This window comes from Heterocephalus glaber, unplaced genomic scaffold (genome assembly GCF_053883595.1).
Source record: "Heterocephalus glaber isolate CG9 unplaced genomic scaffold, H.glaber_assembly_v1.0 deba00000937, whole genome shotgun sequence".
Lineage (NCBI taxonomy): Eukaryota > Metazoa > Chordata > Mammalia > Rodentia > Bathyergidae > Heterocephalus > Heterocephalus glaber.
The window spans coordinates 13,033,813-13,058,368 of record NW_028258173.1 but is presented as its reverse complement, the minus strand read 5'-3'; the positions used below and the strand labels follow the sequence as shown (position 1 = coordinate 13,058,368).

General features: G+C 37.7%; 1 protein-coding gene across 2 annotated transcripts in view; it reads left to right on the top strand.

The window, feature by feature from the left end:
• The window catches only part of Gna13 (G protein subunit alpha 13), a 44,283-nt gene extending 19,951 nt beyond the window's left edge, over positions 1-24,332 (top strand). For both annotated transcript variants that reach the window (XM_004870274.4, XM_021248585.2), the window contains exons 3-4: positions 13,069-13,119; positions 18,906-24,332. In XM_004870274.4, the coding sequence (XP_004870331.1) occupies positions 13,069-13,119; positions 18,906-19,478 (624 nt within the window). In that variant the 3' untranslated portion in view covers positions 19,479-24,332. The remainder of the gene's footprint in view (positions 1-13,068; positions 13,120-18,905) is intronic.
• Positions 24,333-24,556: the final 224 nt, after the last annotated feature.

The following is a 24,556-nucleotide window of genomic DNA, read 5'->3' as shown; positions in this document are numbered from 1 at the left end:
ACAAAAACCTTATGTTAATAGTAGTTCACGGTAGTGTTCAGTTTAAAAAGATGAGTGTAGTTTCCTAGTTTCTTCTCCTAGCTCTTATCCTGCCAAATATTTCAGGCTTGCAAATAGAAGGCTCAGACGTGAATGGTTAGCTTGTAAATCCTTTAAACCATTGGATTTAGCTGTTTTGGTACACAAATGTTTCTTTTGAAGCTGCTTAGTACTTCAGGAGGTGTTCTGTTCTTTATAGCACTTGGCTAGTTGACGGTTCTGTATATAGAGAAATTAGATGTTATCTTTGAGTCATACTATCATTTTCAAAATCACATGTATACTTAGATTTCAGAAGAAAATTTCTCACTACTTGATTATCTTGGTAATATGAATTTTCTTTTAATTTTAATACTTTTTTTTTTTTGTACTGTGGATTGAACTTGGGACCTTAAGCTTGCATGGCAGGCACCAGAACCACTTAGCTAAATCCCTGGCAAATTTTAATACTTCTTGAATGATCACATTTACTTTTTTTTTTTTTGTATATCCTTTTATTGGTACATTTTAGGTATACAGTATAATGACATTCATCATTGGAGATATGCACCTTTACATACTCTCTTGGTTCTTATTTTTTTCCCCCTTCCCCTGCCCTCCCTTCAACCTCTCCATCCCTCCCTATTTAAAAAGACTTTGTTTCCATCTTTTCATTTTCTCATATTAATTCCATTCCCTTCTTTCCTTTCCCCTACCCCTCCCACTTCCCCCTCCCCTTTGCCCTTTTTCTTCCTATTTCACATTTACTTTTAAAAGACTATTTTAGGTAATGCCACAAATTTTTGAACAGCTCATTTCTGACTTTGATCATAGTCTGTAAAATAATCCGTTAAATTAATTGTATTATTATATATTACCTAAAATTCTCATTGTCAGAATCTGACATCTGTCAAATTTCTGAGTATTAATAATTAGGATATATATTGCCTGTGACAAAAAGCCTTTCAGATTCTGTGGGTCTTCACTGCCTCTGGAGATCTAGTCCTGGTGCAGGACCAGCTCTTCTTGGTCATTACTTGGAATTTGAATCTGCTGAAACTTTACGAGTATTCTGAAATATTCTGAATCTGTTCAGCGAAAAAAAAAAAATCCTGAAGATTCCTCATCTTTGCCTCTTCCAAATTCTAACTGAATATTACTCTGAACTGCTATGATACTTTATCACTTTGATGGTGTATCTTTTTGATTGATGATAATACTTAATGATTACTTGTATAGCATAGGCTCTTCCCCTCACTGCCCATAGTCCTCTTCACAGTACTCAGTCATAGAAAAGTAGTGCACTTGCTGCCTTGGAAGAACTTAGCCATATATATTCAAGTTCATTTCTTGATTTTCTACTGTTACTATTTACATCTTTATAAACACCTGGATTTAGTGAAAGTTACTCGAAAAACATTTCTGTTCAATATATTATGCTTGTAATACTCATTTGCAGAAATAATAAGATGGAAACAGGATGTCCTAGAAGGGAAATTACAATACAGAAAATCTGACGGATGGTTATTTAGCTATTGGTATGTCCAAGGCAATATTCCTACTGTGGGATACCTAGAGGTATAGCAAAAGGACTTTGAGTCTAGATTTTTACATACAGGACTACATATAAAATAAACTGCTGTGAGAGGTATAAGCCACCGGTGCAAAAGATACAGAATTATTACTGAGAAGTTGCAGTGGAGATAAAGAGGAAATCGTGGTAAAGTTGGGGAGAGAAGTAGATTAAGAATCAATATACCTGAAAAACTCCTTTTTGAATCAAAGAGTTTCAGTTGTTGCCACTACAGTAGTTTTCTTTCAATTTCTGCCACAAAAAATAGTTTTGTTGACTAAGCCACCTACCTTCACTGACCTTCGGGCTTTTCATCTATGAAATGGAGACCAAGATTAGTTCTCTGAACACTTCCAGCTTGAAATCTTTGTTCTCTCTATATAGGAGTAAGATCCTCAGGTGAGGTAGAGGGAGATGTGAGGAGATGGCAGACGTGGTAGGAATAGGCAGAGCATTTTCAGGAAGCAGAGGGAAGCTCCTTTTAATTAGAAATGGTTTTACAGAGAAAAAAAGATAATGTTGGTGTGATCGCTTGAAACTGTCTAGAGAATTCAGACAAGAAATGCTGTCTCACTCATTTAGCACTCATAATTGAGACTTTCTCCCATTTTAGGTAGTTCTTGGTAAATACTTTTTGGTGGAACAGCACAACTGAATTATGTCAGTGATCTTCCAGTGTCCCCAACAGCCCTAACATTTCTGTCAGATGAACTCAGTGTTAGAGCTGTCAGTAGCCCCGCTTCATTTTAAAAAAATAAAATTTATATTGTCTCTCCTTAAATTTTTCAGAGAGGAGGCTAGGTTTGAGACTATAAGGGACTGCAGCTCCCTGGAAAGTGCTGGTGGCAGTCAGGATATACATTGGAAGAAAAAGGATGCAGAGCAGAACAACACGGGAAAGGTGGGAATTAGTGAGGCCACATCCTTATTTTTTTCATCTTACTGGGTGACTGAAATTGACTGTTACAGAAGCAGATTAATTTTGTAAGTTTAATTCAGGTTTCAAGTTTCTTGGGGTCCTGTTGCTAAGATATAATTAGCAGCCTAATAATTTTTCTCATTTGTGCTTTGGCACCTTAACAGTTTTACATCTGGAATACCAGGTTTGTTAATGTTTAACCACAAAATTTCAGAACTACCTTAAAGGCTGTGGACTGGGGTAGATATTTGAAAATAAGCTTCAAGAGTGTGATGCTTATCTGAAATGCAAACTCAGTTTTTAAAAAGGGAAAATTAAATTTTAAGAAAAGGGAAAACTATGTTGACTGAATTTTACTCTCCCCAATCTAGGAAGGAAGGCCTGACTAGATTGGTTTTGTTCTTTCTTTCCTCACTCTCCCCCCCCCCCCCAGTGAGAGTTGGCTGAATTATGAAGAATGAAAACTAAATTAAAATTTTAATCTAGTTTCTTAATATTGCAGCATCTTTTCAAAGCTTTACAAAAGCTAATTTGGTATACAGTCAGCCCCTAAAGATAAAATTAATATAAAATCCTTTGTTATTGCTATTGTTATTGCTGTGCTGAATCCTGGACCTCATACATGCTAGGCAAGTGCTTCTCCACTGAGTTACATTTTATCCTTTCTTATTTTATTTTTTGAGACCAGGTCTAAGTTTTCCGGTTTGGTCTCTATCTTCCAATACTCCTGCCTCAGCCTCCTGAGTAGCAGGGACCGTAGACATGCACCATGTCACCCAATTAAAATCTATGCGTAAAGTACTTCTGAATCACATGACTTTTCTCAGAGTTTGCCAAGGTTGTGACTTGGTGGATTCATTTTAGAGCAGGGAATCTTACTTTTAATAAGTATATTAGGCAGTCTTGATGACTGCCAGGAATAAAAACCACTAGAACAAGCCAGGCATGATGGCACATGCCTGTAGTCCCAGCTACTTGGGAGGCTGAGGCAGGAAAATTGCTTGAGCCCAGGAGTTTGAGGCCTGCCTGGGTAACATAGCAAGAGCCTATCTCCAGGAAAAAAAAAAAAGAAAGAAAGAAAAATAACAACAAAACATTGGTATGGAATAGCAGTCAGAAAATTGTTTCTCCTAGTGGGCCAGATCTTACATTTTAGGCTTCACATGGTGAGAGACAAAATGAAGAACACTGTTATTGGTATTTATGTAACAAGAGGAAACATAGATTTCCAGATTTTTTTATTGATAAAACTCAAAATAATAAAAATGTGTAGTTTTGATAATATAGGTCTTGCCAAGGAGAAAATGGAGAAGTGCATTTTGCTTCTCAGTTTCAATGTTTAGTGCTTCCTTATGTTCCTAATCAGTTGCACATGTTTGCTCTTATCTAGGCAGACTGGCACATACATGCCTATAATCCTAGCACTTGGGAGGCAGAGGCAGGAGGATCCTGAGTTTGAGGCCAGCCTGGGCTACATAGGGAGACCCTGTCTCGGAAAAAAAAGGTCCATCCATTAATGCTGATCTGTAATGATACTGTACATTTTATCCTAGAAAATGTCTCTGGGCTAGAGTTATAGCTCAGTGGTAAAGTGCTTGTGTAGTATGCATGAGGTCCTTGGTTCTGTTACCAGCACTCAACAAAAAGAAGGAAGAAAGAAAAAGTAAAAGAAAATGTCTCCATATACAGGTACTACCAAATGAGCATATGATTTAATTACACATAGTTTTTGCTTGGATGACATTTGTAGAATTATGTTAGATTCTTCTCCTTGTTGCCTCTTTGCATGTCATTATAGATTCACCAGTTCCAGTTGAAGGGTAAGGGGAGACTATTTTCATAGTTCAGTGGGTTTTGAAATAAGATGTCCTTTGCACTTACTTTGAGATCTGAAAAGTGCTGCTGGAATTGTGGCTGGAGTTTGGAATATATGTCCATTGCAAATTTGTATGTGGAGCTCTCATCCTCATCATTTTTTTTCCCCAGAAGTATTCCAAAACCAGTGTTCAACAATAGTGGTTAACAGTGGTGTTCAGGAAAAAAATCAGTTCCTCAGAGTACCTCTTCATGCATAATGAGTGAATAACCCTTTTCACAAGCTTTCTATAATTGTCCAGCTAAGCTCTCTTCGTTTTTACCACCATTAGTTGCAAAACCCTAGAGCAGTGATGAACCTTTTAGAGCTTTCAGTGATACAAACAGCCTGCTGCAGCACACATGCCATTGGTTCGCCACCACTGCCCTAGAGTATTCCGATTTAGGTTGCACTGGTTTGTTTTCTCAACTTAGTTTAAAATATTCTCACATGTAGTTCTTCCATGCTGACCACTCATACAGGGTGATTCTTCGGGCACATCAAACTTGGCATTGGGCCCTTGGGTAAAGAGCAACTGAGCACTATTGGTAATAAACTCAGGAGTCAAGGAAAACCACCAAAACCATTTGCCTTGCTTTTTAATTGACAGTAGATAGTTGTTCTTGATGTCTTCAAGCTTTGAACACTTTAAACCTTTTGGCCTGTAGTCTTTTTCTTCTCTGGATGTACTTCTTTGGCTGCTGAAATCGAGCATGAATTAATTAATTTGCTAGTAGTAATGTCATTCCTGGCTTGGCTAGCAGATGAACCACTTGGAAACTGCTTGCAGTCACTCGTTCTTTATTTTTGTGAAGAAATTCTGCTGTTCTGTTTTAAATTCTGTGACTTTTTTTGTAGTTGTGAGGATATGGTAGAGTGCTTAGTCTGTAAACGTATAGTGTATTCTTTTAGCTTAATGTCACTGCCTAAGAAACACAATACTTTTGCACCTTAAAAGCACAGGGAAGTCCCTCTCCCTCTCTTCCCACCCCCAGCTTGCAGGCAGGTGTGGCGCGACTGAACTACATCCCTGGCCCATTTTTTCTTTTTTTGATTTTTTTCTTTTAGAACTTTAAAAAAAAAATGTTATGGTAAGGCAATATTAGTGGTGTTTAAAACATTTTTAAAGTCAAGGTATAACTGTGTCTTTGCAGGTCAGACTGCCCTGAGCAGTGAGGGGTACAGAGCTGTGAGAGCGGCACACATGGCGTCTGCCTCCTCTGCCCTTTGCTGCTGGAGCAGCCTTAGATGATACAAAGCCATTGAACGTGGCAGTGCTCCAATATAGTTTTGTTTTGTTTATAGACACTGATATTTGAGTTTCACATTTTTATGTTATGAAATATTTTTCCTAGTGATTTAGAAATGGGCCCTATAAACCAGGCAGTGGGCCGGACTGGCCCTGCAGGCTATAGTTTGTTGATCCATCCCTGGTTCTAGAATCTTAATAAATAACAACAATAATTAGTGGCTTTCTGCCAACAATAGTACTTCACTACCATGATTGAAGTTGCATGTATTTTTCAGTAGTACCCTGATGAGCACATTTGAAGGTCTTGATAGATGTTGCCAGATTGCTTTCCAGAGTGTGTATGCTTTGCCTTAAAAAGCTAGAGTATGTTTGATCTTCATCTATATAGACTTTAAAATTGTATTCTTCAGGCATGAATCAGACTTTGAGGTTAAAATCTCTACTTTTTACCTCTTTTATCAGTAGACTACCCTTTTCCTAGTGACATAAATTTGCTAGTATTTTTTATCATGTTTTTGTTAAAAAGCAGATAATGTCTTTTGTATTCTTTGGCTATCTAGCCTAAATTCCATATTTCTATAAAGTAGTACATTATAAATCTTGTCTTTTCAGCTGTCCAGAAGGGAGCATTGAACATATCTGTCATTTATCCAGTAGCTGGGCAAGGAAACTGTTAAGTTATTTTTTTAATAACTGAATTTAATAACTTGTGTTCTCAGCTCTTTAACTTAAATTTTAGGGCTCCTGACCCATTTTGTCTTTGTAAGCAAAGAAAGAATGTTTGCAACAAATGATTCTCAGGAATGGTGGACAACATTGAGGCCATTCCCAGTTGCAACTTTATAAAACTGATATGAAATGTGGGTCACAGACCTTCCTAGACTTACGTATTTAATTTGAGACAGGGTGTTGCTATGTAGTGCAGGCTGGCCTTGAACTTCCAGTGTAGCCCAGGCTGGCCTCAAGTTTGTGGTGATCCTCCCCGCTCAGCCTCCTGGCTCACAGTTTTAAAAGTCAAAGAAATAATTGGAAACCACCAGTATTCATTAATTTTATGAACAATAGAGCCTGTCTTGTTGCTAGAACCAGGTCTGCTGGTGAATGTGCCATTATTTAGATGGAATTTAAATGCCCAGAAACTAAAGGAGCGCTGGAAGACTTTCCGTGGTCCCATACTGCTTTATGATTTTCAGGCTTGCTACAATAACCTAGAAAGTTGTTTTAGTGTTCTGAACAGAGAAAAAAGGAGGAGGTGACATAAAACATCTTATATTTTACAAAGTCTTAGTTATCCAATGCAGTTTCTTTGGAATTTCATTAAAAATTCCCTTAAGTAATACAAAGTGGACCAGGAAAAGTTCTAACAGTTTTAACCGTATGTCTTGCCTCGTATATAAAATTTTCATGGGAACACTGAAGCACAAACAAAAGGAAATGGTCAGAAGCTCTTGGGCTTCCTGTATAGACACCATCATTGTTTCTGCAACTTTAATGGTTAGAGTGCAGGCGATACACATTTTGTACTTGACTTGAAATTTTTTTTTTTGAGACAGTAAAAAGTTCAGTTTTTCTCGTTGGGATTTTTTTTTCACTAAAACTCTTAAAATCTGCTGATAAAAATTCCCCAAATTACCTAATTCAGAAAAGTCCTCATCCTGTTCGAGGATGCATGTGTGTGCGTGTGCATGTACACATACCAGATGTGTTTTTAAATCACTTGTTTTTGAGCAATTTAATAGACCTTGTTTTTTAAAATTTTTTATTAGTATATAATGTTTACACTCCTCGTGTGGAGTTGGTACATGTACATAACATATCTTAATTCCTTCTTTCATCCCATCTTTCCTCTTCCATGTCTGATCCCCTTCCCGTTTGAGAAAGACCTGTCTCCCTAATTCCTATTATCTGTCTTTTCTTTTGCTCTTTATTTATAATTTGGGCTTCACATATAAGAGAAACCATGGAATATTTAAGCTTGTATGTCTGATTTCACTTAACAGGATCTCAAGGGGCATCCATTTTCCTACAAATGACACTAGTTTATCTTTATGGCAGAGTAGTACTTCACTGCATATAAATACCACATTTTCTTTATCCATTTATCTGTTAATGAACATACAGGCTCCTTCCAAGATTTAGCTATTCTGAATTGTGCTGCTATAAACATAGGTATGCATAGATCACTGTTATATGGCATCTTTAACTCTTTGAGAAAGATACCTAGAAGGGGACTGGCTGGGTCAAATGAAATTTCTGTTTTTAGATTTCTGAGGAATCTCCATACTGATTTCTATAGTGGTTGTACTAGTTGACATTCCCATCAACAGTGTAGAGGATTTCTTTTTCCTTTGCAGCCTTGCCAGTATTTGTTATTATTTGACCTCTTGATGGTGGCCATTCTTTCTAGGGTACAGGATAACCTGTTTATTTGATTTAATGTGGAACTTTATGATAAATTGTAGAAAAAAATCTATATTTAAACATTTCTTTTCCGTAAGAATATTAAGGTTTTGGGGCCGGGGATTTAGCTCAGTGGTTCCGCAGCCTGCCTCTCAAGCTCAGGGTCCCAAGTTCAATCCCCAGTACCAAAAAAAAAAAAAGAATATTAAGATTTTAGTTTACATCCATTCACATTAAAAGTTTAATTCTGTCCATAGTCTCAAATCCTGAGTTCAGATGTGTTACAGAATTTTTCTTTCTCAGAAAGGTATAACTGTGCATGTGTGCATTTCTGTCTAATACTCACTGTTTTTGTGCTATAAAACATTTGAATAGTTTCACTGTGTAAGATAAATAAAAGTTGTGAGCAACCTAACAGGTTCAGGTCAGGTTATCCTGATGGATGAATGTTGTGCTGTGCTTGCAGAACAAAAATCGAGAAAACCTTGCAGATCAGGATTGTAGACCTTCACTAAATGGAATAAATAGTTCATATGTAGCAAATATAATTATTCTTTGATTTATAACATTATAGCAAATTAATTGATATTTATAACATTTTATGATGCTAGTATACCAGAATTAAATTAGTGCTCTAATGATAAGTGGAAAAATGTACCTTCAGATATTACTGTTACAGGTAGCACTAAGTAAATATCCTTTTGTGTACAGATCACTTTGTTTATACTAAGTTCCTTAGAATGTGTCAGAGGTCATGAAGCATCTTATGGAGTCTGCTACCCTGAAGTTTCTAAAGGTTTTGTGTAAATTTACACGGTCACTAGAGTGGGTGTACCAGTTCTCTGCACTGTCAGAATGGTTGGGTATAAGCATTTACTTTTAAGAAGGGGGAAAGCCCGGCCTGGTGGCGCACACCTATTATCCCAGCACTTAGCAGGCTGAGGCAGAAGGATCACTTCAGGTTCCAGGACAGCCTGAACTACATAGCAAAACTCTTGTCTCAAAAAAAAGGGGCCAGGAATTTAGCTCAGTGGTTTTGCCTCCTGCTGTGCAAGCGCAAGGACCTGAGTTCGATCCCTGGTACCAAAAAAAAAAACAAAAAACCAGGGGCCAGGGATTTAGCTCAGTGGTGCAACCTGCCTCGAAAGCACAAGGTCCTGAGTTTGATCCCTGGTACCAAAAACAAACAAACAGGAGGAAGACTGTTGCTGCTTCAGATATTAACATGTTCATATTAAGTTTACTGTCCTTTCATTTATCTATCATTTAAACGATACCAATAATTTTTGAATAGTTGAACTTTTTTGTTGTTGTTGGTTTGGGTATGGGGCTGATTTTGTCTTTTAAGCAGAGCTTTTTTATTCTGGGATCCCTAAATGCTAAGCATCATGATAGGAGTTCAAGTTTGCGCTTCAGTTCATTATAGAAAAATCTGCAGAATACTTTTGAATAATTTTGGTTTAGTTTATCTTCATTTAGATCCACTGTTGAATAAACTCGCCATTTCACCTGTAGGGTTAGGAAGATCCAGAAGAGCCCTTGTGGCTGTGGTTAGCAGGCATCTTAAAAATGCTTAACCATTGCCATAGTCAATCATCTGAGGTCACTATGGACCTAACCCAAAAAGTACAAAGAACTGTATACATAAAACTGTTCATTATGACGTTATTCTGAAAATATTAAAACTTTATGAGAAATGACTGAAATAGCCAACATTAGATTAATGGTTTTATTTTACTTTCTACCATGTACTTACATTATTATAACTGCTAAAATTTATATTTACGTAAGTGGGAAAATTAGGATACAGAGTTGTCTATATGACTTCAACTCTGTCAACTATAAAATGATTAGAAGGAAATATCTTCAAATGTTAACTGATCATCACTGAGTGATAGAATTAATAGTTATTGGAGTTATACTGAGAAGTCTATAACTAAACAGTGATTTTATTATTTAGAGATGAAGCCAAGATTCCCCTTGATCCATATTGTTATCTGTCAAAAAATGAAAATAACATTTTCTTTTCATTAAGATGAGTAATTTATAAAATATTTATTCTTGTTTGACCAAATAATCTGTTAATACAAAATGGATTCTTGGGCCAGGGATTTAGCTCAGTGGTGCCCTGCCTGCCTGGCAAGCATAACATCCTGAGTTAGATCCCCAGTCCCAAAAAAGAAAAAAAAGTGTACAAGATGGATTCTTGAACACTTTTTGTTTTCCTTTCTCTGAACAATCATCTTTAGATTCTGTAAATACTGTATCAGTGTTCTCAGGTCCAGAAAAATGTAATATCAGTTATCACCACTTGAAATCCTTTGGAAATCAGCCACTCCATCCTACCACACATGCATACATGGTTCCCTTTGTGATATACAGTATGCAGTTCTCAACATGTGGTCCACAGACTCTTGAGGATCATCAAAACCCTCTCCATGGGGCCTTTAGAAATGCTTCAGAGAGACACTGGATGTCATTTCAGTTTTTCACTATGTTGACACTTGGACTGATGGTACAGAACACCCAAGGATAAAACTGCCCAGTAGGCCAAACTGCCAGCACCTTGGCACACAGGTTAGCATTTTGGTTTCAAACTATACTGGTCGTGTTCTTTGCTGCTGTGTATCAATTAAGACCCAAAAAGCATGCCCCCTCAATCCAGTTTTTCTCATGACTACCCTTGCTTGAACAGCAAAATTGTTAATTATGTTAAGGTCTCCCCTGCCCCTTGTACCCATCTGTCCAATATTTGTGCTCAAATGGGAGGTCCAGTGAAACCGTTCTGGAAGGAGGATGATGGTCTCCAGCAGTGATGGCAAACCTTTTGGAGATAAGTGCCCAAACTGTAACCCAAAGCCCACTTATTTAATGCAAAGTGCTAATACTGGAATTAAACCTGAACAGTGAGGTTTTAGTGTAGAAAAAACAGCTTCATACATTAATGGTTTTTGTCTTGAAAGAAAAACAACAGGCCAGTGCCATAGCTTGGCTACCAGTGATCTCCAGCAATAGCACAAGGATGACTGGGCCCGTTGAGAGCTGCACTGGCTGCATTGTTCATGGAGTACCAAGTTTTACCTGAAAGAGCGACTGACAGACTTGAGCATTTGATAAGACATTTTTTATAAAATGGAAGAGATTGGCCTGTCATTACAAGGAAAATAAGAGTTTTTGTTAACCAGTGACAAAGTAACTGAAAGTTTTGTTACCAGTGATTTTGAGTGAAAATTTAATTTAGGAAAATTTGTATCTACCTGCCACTGTGAGCTTGGAAGCTTTCCAAAGACCTGTGGTAAGATTGAGCTGATATTAACATGTTAACATGATTTTTAAAGTATTGTATAATGAAACATACCAACACTGTTAAGATCTGCATAACTTAGTGACATACATACTGTATGTTCCAAACAACCATTGTTTGATGTTACAGAATTGTAGGTGGGTAAAAGATCCATTCAGAACACAGGATAGACCAATAAATTGTAACAGTATGAAAAGTTGTTTGGTGGGGTTTCCAGTTCTACAGGGAACTTTTTTTTTTTTGAGACATGTAGTCCAGCCTGGCCTTGAACTCACTGTGTGGGCCAGGCTACCCCTTAACTCATGGCAATCCTCCTGCCTCGGCCTCCCGAGTGCTGGAATTATAGGCATGTACCACTATGCTTAGCGGGAACTAACTTTTGAGAAACTACGACTTACATAATTTTGATGTAGCAAAGAATATTTACAGTTATCCTTTTCCATTGACATTTATGTGTATGGCCAAAGTTTCATTTATTTCAAACAAAATAACCAGTTGTAGTAGTTCAGATGCAGAGTCCTGCTGTCATGTATTAAGCCACACCAAAATACAAAAACACGAAATGGGCTTATTACTTACTGCCACTTAATGTTTGTTAAAATTTCTCAGTTTTTCTTTATAGTTTGGTGAGTATCATTAGCCATAACCCACATAAACAAAAGCTTTTGGGGATCCTCAAGAATCTTAAGACATATGAAGGGATCTTGAGACCAAAAAGCCAGACAGCTGCTTCTTTAAGGTCTTGTGATACAGAGTGTGGACCTGGGCATCCCTGAGTCACAGAAACTGGAGCCCCAACCCGGTGCTACTAAGTGAGTATCTGCAGTCCAGGGAGATCTAGATTCAGATGGTTCTCTGCACCCCCAGAAGCTCCATCTTCTGGGGTGTGGAAGCAGACAGGGGCAGTGCAGCAGCAGCAGGACCTAGCGGGAAAGTGGAAACGCAGGGAGCGAGCAATGGGAGATTTGGACCCAGAGCCCTTTTCTCCCATAGCAGGTTGCCCTCTTCTTATGTCCTCTGGTTGTGGGACTTTATTGTCATACAGTTTATCTGTCTGTAACTGCTTGTATTTCTGATAGAAATCTGGGCTCAGAAAGGACAGACCACTCAATGAGAGGTGTCAGAGATGGGAAACCTGCAAGGGGAGCACCCAGTCTCTCCTGGAGCACTGTGTCCACGCGGGCACAGGCATATTCCTGAGAGATGTGTATTCTCTCAAGTCTGAGTCGTTCTTATTCTTGTTCCCGAAGAGATCTGCCGTTGCTGTAGATAGAAAATGTAGGCCGAAAGGATCTCACATTTTACTAACAGATTTATGTTTATCTCAAAATCAGTTTTTAGGGCCGGGGATTTAGCTCAGTGGTTCCACCCCCTGCCTCACAAGCACAAGGACCCGAGTTCTATCCCCAGTACCAAAAAAAAAAAAAAATCAGTTTTTAACCTTTTAATTACATATTCCCTTTGGATATGGAGTCCTGCCCAGAAGCATGCTTGTAATCTCATCCAAATAGATGATCACTTGTGGTATCACTTATACAAAGCATTTTCCAAGTTAGCCATCCCTTGCAGAGTTAGCACTTCAGCAGTGTAGCCTTTTTATATATTTTTAGAAGAGTGCATTGTTCAGTCTGAATTGGTGGCTAAATGAAGTATGTTTGGTGTAAGTGTACAACCAGACAGTGTAATATAAAATGTTGTAAGATCTTCCATTTCTAAGCCCTCATAACTGTTTTCTTCTTGTTTTTAGGGTGAATCTGTAAAATATTTCCTGGATAACTTGGATAAACTTGGAGAACCAGTAAGTTTTTAAACTGAATATTTATACTTACTGATATTGAAAGCAGTAGTCAGAGTATGATTTTATTTGAGGGAAGCTTGTTGGAAAATTTAGAAATATGTATTAAGCAGTTTGGTTCTTCATTTTTCCTAGTGGCAGTAATCTAACTCATCCTGCTTTACTATAGACCGATTAGCAGCTAAGAATATTGAATTTTTTTTCAAAATAAAAAAATGTGTTTTTCAGTTATGACACCTCTTTTTTTCTCCCCTACTGTTTAGGCCTCTGCCAGTTTCCTTGAAGAATTGTCCTATCTACTATTACATGGAAGTAAAACCATTAAGATTTATTTTGGAGATGAAATTATACATTACTATCTTTTGATATTGTTAGGGCCTTTTGTAAGCAGAAATGGAAAGAACACAATGGGTTGATTGATTTTCAAACCTTGTGGCAATTGCCATTTTTCAGTAGAGAGCTCTTTTGTGTTGAGGTTCCATGTGGGAGGCTTGACTGTGGAAGCAGTAGTCTGTTATCTTCTCTGACTATTACTCTCACAGCCAGTGACTCTCGTCTGGCTCTGATGTCCTAGGGCCAACACAGGCATAAAAGGCCACTGTGTGTACTTGTTGGACACAGAAGAGTTCGTTAGAATTAAGGTTTCTACTGCTTTAAAAATGTTTTGATGCATTGCCCTGGAGTCATTCTTCATTAAATCTAGCGTGGCTTCATTTGCCTCTTCTCAAATTCCTTTTATAATGTAAATATTGTCTGATGGATTCTGAGGTTGTAAACCAAAAATATAACTTAAGAAAAGCACAGAATGAACCTGTTTCAAGTAAGAAAGTAGCATACAGATATATTTAGGACATGTGAAACAGTATGCTCTTTTATCCCGTCAGGTTAATTTTATATCATCCCTGAGTTTTTCTAAATTGTATTTGCCTTTAAGCCAGCACATTGTCCTTTTGCTTGTTCTGTAGACACAGATATACCCCAGAAGTTGACCTCTCCATAATTTATTGTATTTTTTTTATTTTGCTCATCAGTCCACATTAGTAAAACTTTATATTAAAGTCTGCTTTATTATCTCTTTTCCATCTGATCTGATTGTAAATCTTAAAAAAAAAGTTAAGAATAGACCAACTGATGCTAAGCCTTGGTGGATGAAATAGTAAGTTTTTAGAGTAATTTCTTTTTGTCTATGCAGTGCCAGTGTTGCCTGCTCCTCTCGAGTCGTCTTTTCTGATAGGCCTTCCATGAGGACACCCTTCAAGTATATCTCCTCTTAGCACTCAGTGTCAGCCCTCACTTTTTTCCTTCATTGCAGCTATTACGGTGGATATTATTATATGTTTATTTTTGGTTCCATTTTTCTTTTTTTGGTACCGGGAATCAAACTTGGATCCTTGCGCTTGTGGGGCAGGCTGTGGAACCACTGAGCTAAATCCCCAGCCCAATTTTATGTTTATTTTTTATCCGCCTCTTTCCATAAGGGCCAGGAAGTGAGTCTTTGGTGCCTAGTGACAGTGCCTGACATGAAGTAGGCATTCAGTGAATAGCTTCTGAATAAGTACTCTAGGCCAGTTTGTAATGGCTGTTTTCAGTCTTATGTTGAGACAAATTGGGAATAAAAAGAAAAGTTAATGTGGTCAGCATGTAGTTGAAAAAGAGGGGAGAATAATCCTGAGTGTGTTGCATTTTTGTCACCCATTTTGTGCATATTGGACAAGTTACAGGATCATATTTTCAATCTATCTCTTACTAAACGTCCCAGAGTCTTTGAAGCCTACTGTATGCAAAGCTCAAACAAGTGGCAAACCTTTTAGAGCTTTTGATGATAATAAACAGCCCGCTGCAGCATGCATGCCATAGGTTCGCCGCCACTGCTCTGTACTGTTCTGGAAGGTGAAACAGGACAGGGGTCAAGAACATGGGCTCTGTAGCCAGACTGCTCGAGTTCCTGCCCCATCTGTCCCCACCTGGCTCTGTTGTGACCTTAGGAGCTCAAAAGTACAGATTCTTCGTCCGTAACATGGGCATGACAGGAGAGCTCAGTTCATAGGGTCATGAAACATTTCAGAAATAATCCTTTAAAAAGTAGTCATGTAGTAAATGCCCAGTGTTAGCTGTTTTGTTCTTTAAACTATACACTAAATAAAGGAGCTCAGTCTAGTCAGAGCTATAGCATATACAAAATAAGTAGTAGACAATTAAATGATACCAGTCACAAAGATAATATTAGTTCATGAAAGAGTTAGCGAACCTAACCTACCTGAAGAGTGGGTTGGATTTAGATATATAAGATATGTTCACCGAGTTGGGAGACAGCTGGATGGGTTTGGTTTTTAGGAGGCACATCTGTCTGGTGAAAGATACATGAAGTTTTTGGCTCAGATTTTTGTAAAGACGGACTTCTGAAAGGCGGCAGCTTGAGTTTTTTCCATTGCACGCACGGGCATTGTTGTGCAAGTGGATGAACAGTAATGGCAAGAGAAGTGAAGCTCTGTGCAGGTCTTAATGCTGGGCTTATGGTGAGCTTGAATAATGCAGGACTGCATCTGCAGATTCCAGAGAACAAGCCAGTCAGCAGAGTTTGATCTGATGAAATAAGCAGCCACATCCCAAGTTCAGGAGTCATCTGGAAGAGGCTTGGGAGTAGCTGAGAGATGGGTCCAAGAGATGTAAGATGTTTGGGGGAAAGAATGACCCATGTCTGAGACAATAAATGGGAGCAGTATAGGGATAAAGAAAACATGTAACAAAGATTCAAAGAAGGGGCAACAGGGTTCAATACAAAATAGTATTGACAGGGACAAGTTTAAGGTGACAGGAAGTCTTAATGAAGTGGGCAAGAGGTAGAAATAGCACCCTGAGGGCACTTAGAGGGATTGGAAGAAAGTGAGTTTCTGATTGAGTAAATGTGTTTGATTGTGAATAGTTTATCAAGTGCAAATGGTGGACCTCTACAAGTGTGAGGCTAGAGTGGAAGTGTATCTGGGCAAGCCACCCTCCTTTGATTCTGCTCTTCACCCTGCCAGATGCAGTTCTTACGCACTGTACCCATTTAACTCAACCTTTACTGCAACTCTCTGAGTACCATCTGTATTTTATAGTTGAGGGGATTGAAACACAGAAAGGTCAAATGATTTGTCCCAGGTCACACAAAACTACAAGCTGGCTGTAAGATTCACACTCCTAACCAACATACTCTGTTCTGCCAAACATTTAGCACTCCGTCACATTGTCCTGTATGCTGTGCTTCATGCACAGGAGACTTTACTTCCTAACTAGATTGTTGTCTTGTAATAAAGACAATTATAGAGAACTATCGGGAGGGGGTAAGATAGGGTCTTGCCATGTATTTCAGGCAGGCTTCAAACTCATTATCTTCCTGCCTCAGCCTCCCGAGTGCTAGGATTACAGGTGTGTGCTACTCCACTGTCTGAGAACTTTTTGGGGGGGGGGGTACTGGGGCTCAAACTCGGGTCTTTGCGCTTGTGCAGCAGGCGGCAAAACCACTGAGCTAAATCCTCGGCCCCTGAGAACTTATTTTTATGGAATCTGAAGTTTTCCAAATACTTTAGAGCTGGCACATCCGAAATAGGTGGCACAGATATTCACGATAAACTAGTACCACCTTCTGGAAAGTAGTCTGTGAGTGTCCAAGTTCATTAAAACATTTGTGCCTTTGACTTCATAATCTTATTACTGATTATTTTTGTTTCAAAAAATACTCCAAATGGAAAACTTACATGTGCGAGAAATTTAATTGCAATATTTCTTTCTTTTTTTTTTTTTTGGTACCAGGGATTGAACTTGGGTCCTTGTGCTTTCGAGGCAGGTGGCAGACCCACTGGGCTAAATCCCCAGCCCAAATTGCAGTATTTCTATTAATTAGAATAAAAAATTAGAAACAACCCAAACAACCTAAATTCCCCTAGTAGGGGAATGTTAATGTAAATTACAGCACATTAATACCTTTGATATGTAAAATCTTTTACAAGGAGATGTCACAGTACCAATATACAGAACAGGTTAGATGCTAAGGAAAATTCTGATGGTGGGCTAGAAACAGTGCACATATGCTGGTTATCAGAACAGGTGTGCATGTGAACAGAAGCCAGAAGAAAATATGGAAAAGTTAACACTTTAATTGGAACCCTGGAGTCATGCTGTGAATAGCTGTGGAGTTCTAGTAACTAAAAACTGCCTGCTCTTCTTATTCCTAATCCAGTGCACCATTTTGAGGAGATGAGTATTCATGTTGTAATAAAATTTGAAAATCATACTTCACTACCTGGTAAAAGCATAAAATATTCACAGCATTGTGAATAAAAACATTGTTTTATATCCTGCCTTGATTTTTAAAATATTTTGACCTTGATGATGAACATTAAAATTTCTCCTGTTAGGGCCAGGGATTTAGCTCAGTGGTTTTGCTGCCTGCTGTACAAGTGCAAGGACCCGAGTTCAATCCCCGGTACAAAAAAAAAAAAAAAAATTTCTCCTGTTCATCTACTGCCAGAAAGCTATGTGAACACTGTGGAAAAGTACTAGCCTAAAGAGGAAGGCCCACCTGCACTGCATAAGGAAGTGCACTGCTCAGGAGTTCAGGAGGAGCTCACTTGATATTTGCACAGACCCTCCCTCCCAGGCAGATAGACCAGGTGTGACTGCCTCCATTTCACGGGCAGGGGTGTTGACATTTAGACTAAGTGGCCAATTGTGAGTTCTTGGGTCAACATATGAGAAAAGTAGAACATAACTACTTGAACTTTCCCCTGGAAACAAACCTAGCAGGTGTCCCCAAAGTACATGTGGCTAATTGCTTATACATGGCACCGCAGTTCATGAACTGAACTCTGCACAATTCTGGTTGCAAACCAAACTGGAGAACCTAATCAAATTACCCCATAAGATCCACATTGAACCTACTGAATTTGATTCATTTCTCATCCAACTTGGTTTGTGGGCCAGAATCGTGGAAAGCATAGTGTGTGAACAGAGGCACCACTCTAGTTGAGAAAATGTTTTCCACACATTGAGTGTAGCAGCAGTGATACTGTGGACCTGCTCTTACATTATGAAGAGGCGGTGCACAGTACAGGAGCGTTTAGAATGGGTTAGAGAGGAGTGGACAGAAGCAGGCACGGAAAGTGACCCTAATGAATCGCATTGGATTCAGACCCTGCTTTGCATAGAGGAGCGGGGTGGGGATGCTGAGTGTGAGAGCAGTGAGTTCACCGTGGCTGGATCCATGAGTGGGTAATAATAGGAAGTAGAACTGGGGTGGGGATGGGAGAGGACAGCTGGTGCATCGTCTCCAAATGTGAGTAGCATTGCATGGACGAAAAAAATTGTAGATGCTGGTCATTTGCAGTTAATTTTGAGCTGTTCTTTCTTTGTGGCTGCCCCACCCCCCTTTCTTTTCAATACTGGGGATTGAATTTAGGGACTTGCACATGGGAGGCCAGCACTCTACCACTGAGCTACATCCCTAGCCCTTTTTTATTTTTTATTTTGAAACAGTCTTGGTAAATTCCCCAGGCTAGCCTCAAATTTTTTATCCTCTTGTCTCAGCCTCCTCAGTAGCCAGGGCCTCCTCAGAAGCTGGGATTACAGGCATGCCTTGACATTTTTTAAATGAGAATGACAATAACAGTACTTGATGCTTTAATGTATCAGAAATGTCATGTAAAAGATCATTTTGTGTGCATACCCATTCAGTAGACCAACTAATAACCCATTAGAAATTGTATTAATTACTTCTCAGTTACTAAGTATAAACCTTTTTTCTTTTCCAGGATTACATTCCATCACAACAAGATATTCTGCTTGCCAGAAGACCTACTAAAGGCATTCATGAGTATGACTTTGAAATTAAAAATGTTCCTTTCAAAATGGTTGATGTAGGTGGTCAAAGATCAGAAAGGAAACGTTGGTTTGAATGTTTCGACAGTGTGACATCAATACTTTTTCTTGTTTCCTCAAGTGAATTTGACCAGGTGCTTATGGAGGATCGACTGACCAATCGCCTTACAGAATCTCTGAACATTTTTGAAACAATCGTCAATAACCGGGTTTTCAGCAATGTCTCTATAATTCTCTTCTTAAACAAGACAGACTTGCTTGAGGAGAAAGTGCAAATTGTGAGCATCAAAGACTATTTCCTAGAATTTGAAGGAGATCCACACTGCTTAAGAGACGTCCAAAAATTCCTGGTAGAATGTTTCCGGAACAAACGCCGGGACCAGCAGCAGAAGCCCTTGTACCACCACTTCACCACCGCTATCAACACGGAGAACATCCGCCTTGTTTTCCGTGATGTGAAGGATACTATTCTTCATGACAACCTCAAACAGCTTATGCTACAGTGATGTATAAAAGACTTGCTATTGTAATACCTTTTTGTGTTTTTGATTGTTTTCTGTTTGTTATGTTTTATTTTTTAAAAATAGCAGTTTACAACAGGAATTAGAAAAATCTTGATTCTAGGTAATCTTAGTCCTTGTGCGCCTTTGGTTTGTGGCCAAAAACTGCTGAATAACGTATCACCAGTATCTGCTGGAATTCAGGCTTTGATCAGTTTCACCATGGCTTCCATTCAAGTCCACATGTAACCTGGCCAATCGCAGACTAGGTGTATGTCAGGCTTTCCATTCCTCCACTTTTCAAACAGAATTCTCCTGTAGTGCCAAGTGTAGACAGCACCCTAAATACCTGTAGGAATGAGGTTAGGAATAGCTCTAAAACAAGTAAGAGATCTTCAGTCTACTTTACACAGACTAGTGACGCTTACTGCCTACCTTTAGGATGATTATTTTGAAACGGCTGTTGGAAAAAAGTTCAATCTAAGGAATGGCAGGCTTGTCAGTTAACACAGGTGTAGCATTCATGTGTTTGTAATTGCTTACAGACACAACAGCTGTTTTTTGTTTTTGTTATTTAATTTCTGTGGTTTCTGAAGATAATGTTCTTAGTGTTTTAAAGTTTACATAAGGATTTCTGGTCTGATGTGAAAGAGTTGACAAATGGTACCAGGGAGCAAAAGATAAGCAAATACTATATATAATACTTTGATCAAAAGTGATGAGTGAAATACAATTTGCCTTTTTCATGTTTGATTATCATGTAATTTAATGTGCCATAAGAGAAATATTTTGGCCACTGCAGCCACTATAAACTACAGGCAAACTAATAACAGAAACAAACATACCTGTTCCAGAATGCTGTGTGCTTTGCTTTTAAACCTGTCTTAGCTGATCTCATTCCTTACAGGAGGAAATCAGTTTTGCATTGTTGCCTCTTTCTTTTGCTCCCTGTCTAGCCCCCAACAACTCCAAACTGTGGCATTTAAGGGGTTCTTTTGTTTATCAAAGCTTGCCAAGGGCAGTATTTTCATGTCAAACTATTCAGGAAGGTATTATTTGAGATTCCTGTTCATTCTTGGTATGTTGCTAAAAGATACAGTATGTACGTGTTTGTGTAATTATTGTTTATGAGAAGCCAACTTTGTTGAGGTACATTTTAAATGTCTTAAGAGTGCTTCTAAGAATAAGTAATCTTTTCAGTTCACACCTAAAGATGATTGCGTTTGACCTCCCCTCACTGCTTACCAAATTTAAACCATGCCCATGAAGTAGCTCTGTGAGTACAAAATGATTCTATCATAGTGAACTCAGCAGAGTGGCTGGTTTGAAGTACTAAAAATGTTGCATGGTAGGTTATACGTAGTGTTAAAATTGGATTAGAGGTACAGATGTACAAGGCTGGTGAGAGTTTGCAAAGTCTGACAGCTTTTCTACTTTTCCTGAAAATTGTGATTACGACTGTGATATCTGTTAGCTTACTGTGTAGCTGACTGTATTCTCAGGTGTTTCATTGATCCTTGAAAGACCGGTCAGCATTTGGATCACCCAGCGTTTCTAAGTCACTGGCTCTTGTTCTGTTTCTCTGTCAGGTATGAGAGCAGGGCCTTTCGGTGTGCTAGCCAGGGATTTGTTCTTGACACACCTAACTTTTCTTGCATTTGAAGTTTCACTGTCATTATAGCCATATGAATTCCAGTGCGTTCATGCCTTGTGTATTGAGCTTCAGAAATGTTGCTGGACATCATAATGTTGATAATGTAACTCATGCATGTTGGAATAGTTTTACATCTACTGCTTTTTGCCTAAAAAGAATACCTTGTTTAAGTTCACAGGATTAGCATAATCCACTGCCAGTGAATACTGTATCTGAATATGTGCATGGTAACATTTGGTCTGTTTGGTGGTCTGTGTAAATTTAGCAAATAGTTTTATTTGAATGGCCAAGACATTTGACTCCTGTGAAGGCTGAATTCCCTGTAGAAAGTGGACACTTAGGCTGTGTAAATTATATTTAAGGTCTGTGATAACAATAAGTATTGCCTGACAAAGCAGAAATCCCCAAGCTTCTCCATTTTGACTATTCCCAAGAAATATTAAGCCACCAACTAGATATGTTATCATTTTGGATATTTGCAGTTTTCTTCTGATGCATGTAATGTCTCAGAATCACCATTCTTTTCAAAACCTAGAATATATTTTGAGGCAGTAAGTTACTTGTATTTAAGTTACACAGGCTTGTTTAGATATTCAGTAGAATTGTAAAGTTCAAAGACTTTAGTCCCACATGTTTTTGTATAGTATATTTTTAAACCATTTGAAAGAAGTTTTTTAACTATCATGAAAACCAGATCCTTTTTTAATTGAAATACCACTGTATGAAAAGGGAGATGAAATTTAAGGATCAGAATTTAAAAGGTGCTTGTAATCTTCACCCACTTCCCTTCAATCTCTAAAAAAGTAACTCTGATGTAAAGCTCATTGGTGTATTCAGTTTCCAAATCTTTGGTTATGATTTGGAACAAAATGTGCCTAATTCTTAGATATTATGTTCTGTTTGTAATTCTGAATGCTTGCTCATTGATCTGAAGAAATATCATGTCTTTGTTGACGTGGAAGGAATTTATAGTATTACAGAGTTGCCTTATAAGTCAAAGATCAACAACCTAGACCTTAATTTTTATAGTTTTTTTCAGATGTTTTCTAAAGACCTGAGCAATTCGAGGCATGCCTCTACCACTTAAATACTTTAATAGCCTGAATTGTTGCTTTCTGCCAAATACTGTATTAAATTGAATCTTCATTTCAATATTATTATGTGGGAAGGGCACTTGACAACTGGAGTACAGCTGCAGCTGAGGAATAAATACAGTGAGGAAAGAAAAAGATCATTTTTTGTTTTCTTTTAAGTTGTGTTGACTAATACTTAAGAAAAAGTCCTATGGTTAATCTTACAAATACAGGCTGTTTACTGAAATCCTTGTTCAGTTGGTGGCAGTGGTTGATTTAAATTGATACCAGAAATGATTAGAAGTATTGATTTAGATTAAACAGAAATCTTGTGCTCTATAATTAAACCTTAACTTTCAATGTATACCTAAATACTTGTATCTTCTGCTTTTGATAAAATGTATTTTTCAGCCTTAGTACACATATCTGGTTATGCCTTATATAAAAAATAAAGTTACCAAATTATGCTGTTATGTTCTGAAACTCAAATCACTATTTGAGAAACCCTCAAATTGTTGCTTTCATTATTTAATGATGCATTTAGACAAAACCACAAACAAGCCATTTGAAACAAGATTCTCTCCGTTGCCATCTGTAGCAATGTTATTTCTATATATGTAATGAGAAGGCTAAATAGCAGTGTTAACTCTTAATTTCTTGTTTGAATCCATGGAATCATGCCTATAAGACCAAGCCAAACGTTTGTAACAAACTCCCTAATAAAGCTAGAGAAGTTACCCTTTCATTTCTTTTAGTTTTATTTGAGGAATCAAGAACAAGTTTTGCACATGCCTTTTCATTTGGAAACCTTAACAGTACTGGTTACTTTGGTCTTTTTCCCATCGATTCAGCATGTGATATAATAACAGATGATACCTTTGTGTTGTGCTGCTTGACTAAAAATACTGTTTTTTTCTTACCTCCTGACCTCCCTCCTTTCCTTCTTTCTTTCCTTTAATGCTAGGATACCAGTTGGCCTTTCAGTCTAGAATTTAGTAAACATGAAGAGGGGAGAGATTACAAGTGGGTGTGTATGTGTCTCCGTGTTCCAAGTAAAGCAGATGATTCAGCATACACCCCTTATTTTAGGGTACGAGTTTAGGGCTTAATAAATTTATACTAAACCTGAATGTTTTACATCAATTGTTCTTTGGTTTTTTCAATACCATCAAGTAGATAACAGCCTCGGGTTGGTAGGTGGTTATTAACATCATTTGAAGTACAGTATTTGAACCACTTACATTAGTATGTCTATCATGATTGTATAGTTAGTACTTAATATGTTCATCATTCAGGTATAACTATATGGTTTCAACTACCAGAACTTACACAGAACGTTGTTATTTTTTTCAAGGCATTAATGCTATGGCAATATTTTCCGAGTTGATAATTGTGATCTATACAAATCTTCTGTTAATGATGGATTTATACAATGAATTGGAGTCTGGGACCCATACATAATAGCATAAATTTTCATTCAGTGAATGTCGTTGATAGTAATAAACTACTTGGTATGTAATGTTAGTTTGTATTTTAAAAGCTTGTTTATAATATTCTTACCATACTAAGTGATGATTTGTCCTTGGTCTATGACTGATGACACCAGGAATAAAAGGGAGAGGGAAGGGATTAATCTTTGTTATGTTTATTTAACAATGCAACAAACTATGCCATTTACCCTTTCTTTACCCCTTACTTGAAAGCAGACTCGCAAAATATTTTAAGTGGCTTTTCTCTATTCTATGGTAATTTATCACAAGAAGCCTTATCCAAAAGTATATTTTGCTACAACCTCTTACATACTGTATCTAACAAAACATAATCTGTATTAGCTCTGTACAAAAATATTTGTGGCTTAGGGTTTTTTTTACCTATATCTTTTTATAACCTTCCAAGAACTAAGCACATTATATGATTGTAAATTTTTTTTGGTCAGTGCTTTAGTTCAGGATTGGCAGTAAGTTATTTCTAAAGGAGGTCTAAAAGTGGAAAGGATGGTTTGATTTTATAAAATGAGTTGCTATTCATTAAGGCTTTTTGCTTTTGTAAACATTTTGCCAAAAAAGTTTTGCCTCTTTCTATTAATATTTGTTTTGTAAAAATTACTGACATTTAATAAAAATTTATAAATGATTTGATACTATGATGTTATTTAAACTAACAGTTTTATAAATGTAAGGAGATGGTAAGGTTAAAGCCTGAAAATGAAATTTCACATAGTGATTTAAGGCACAAAAATCTACTTTGGCACATCTCTAGCAGTACACTTTGCCTTACGATTAGTCTATAAACTTTTTTTTACTAAAGCTGGAGATGCGGACTTCTTCCAAGGGAGTTCTCGGGCAGGTGGTATGTTC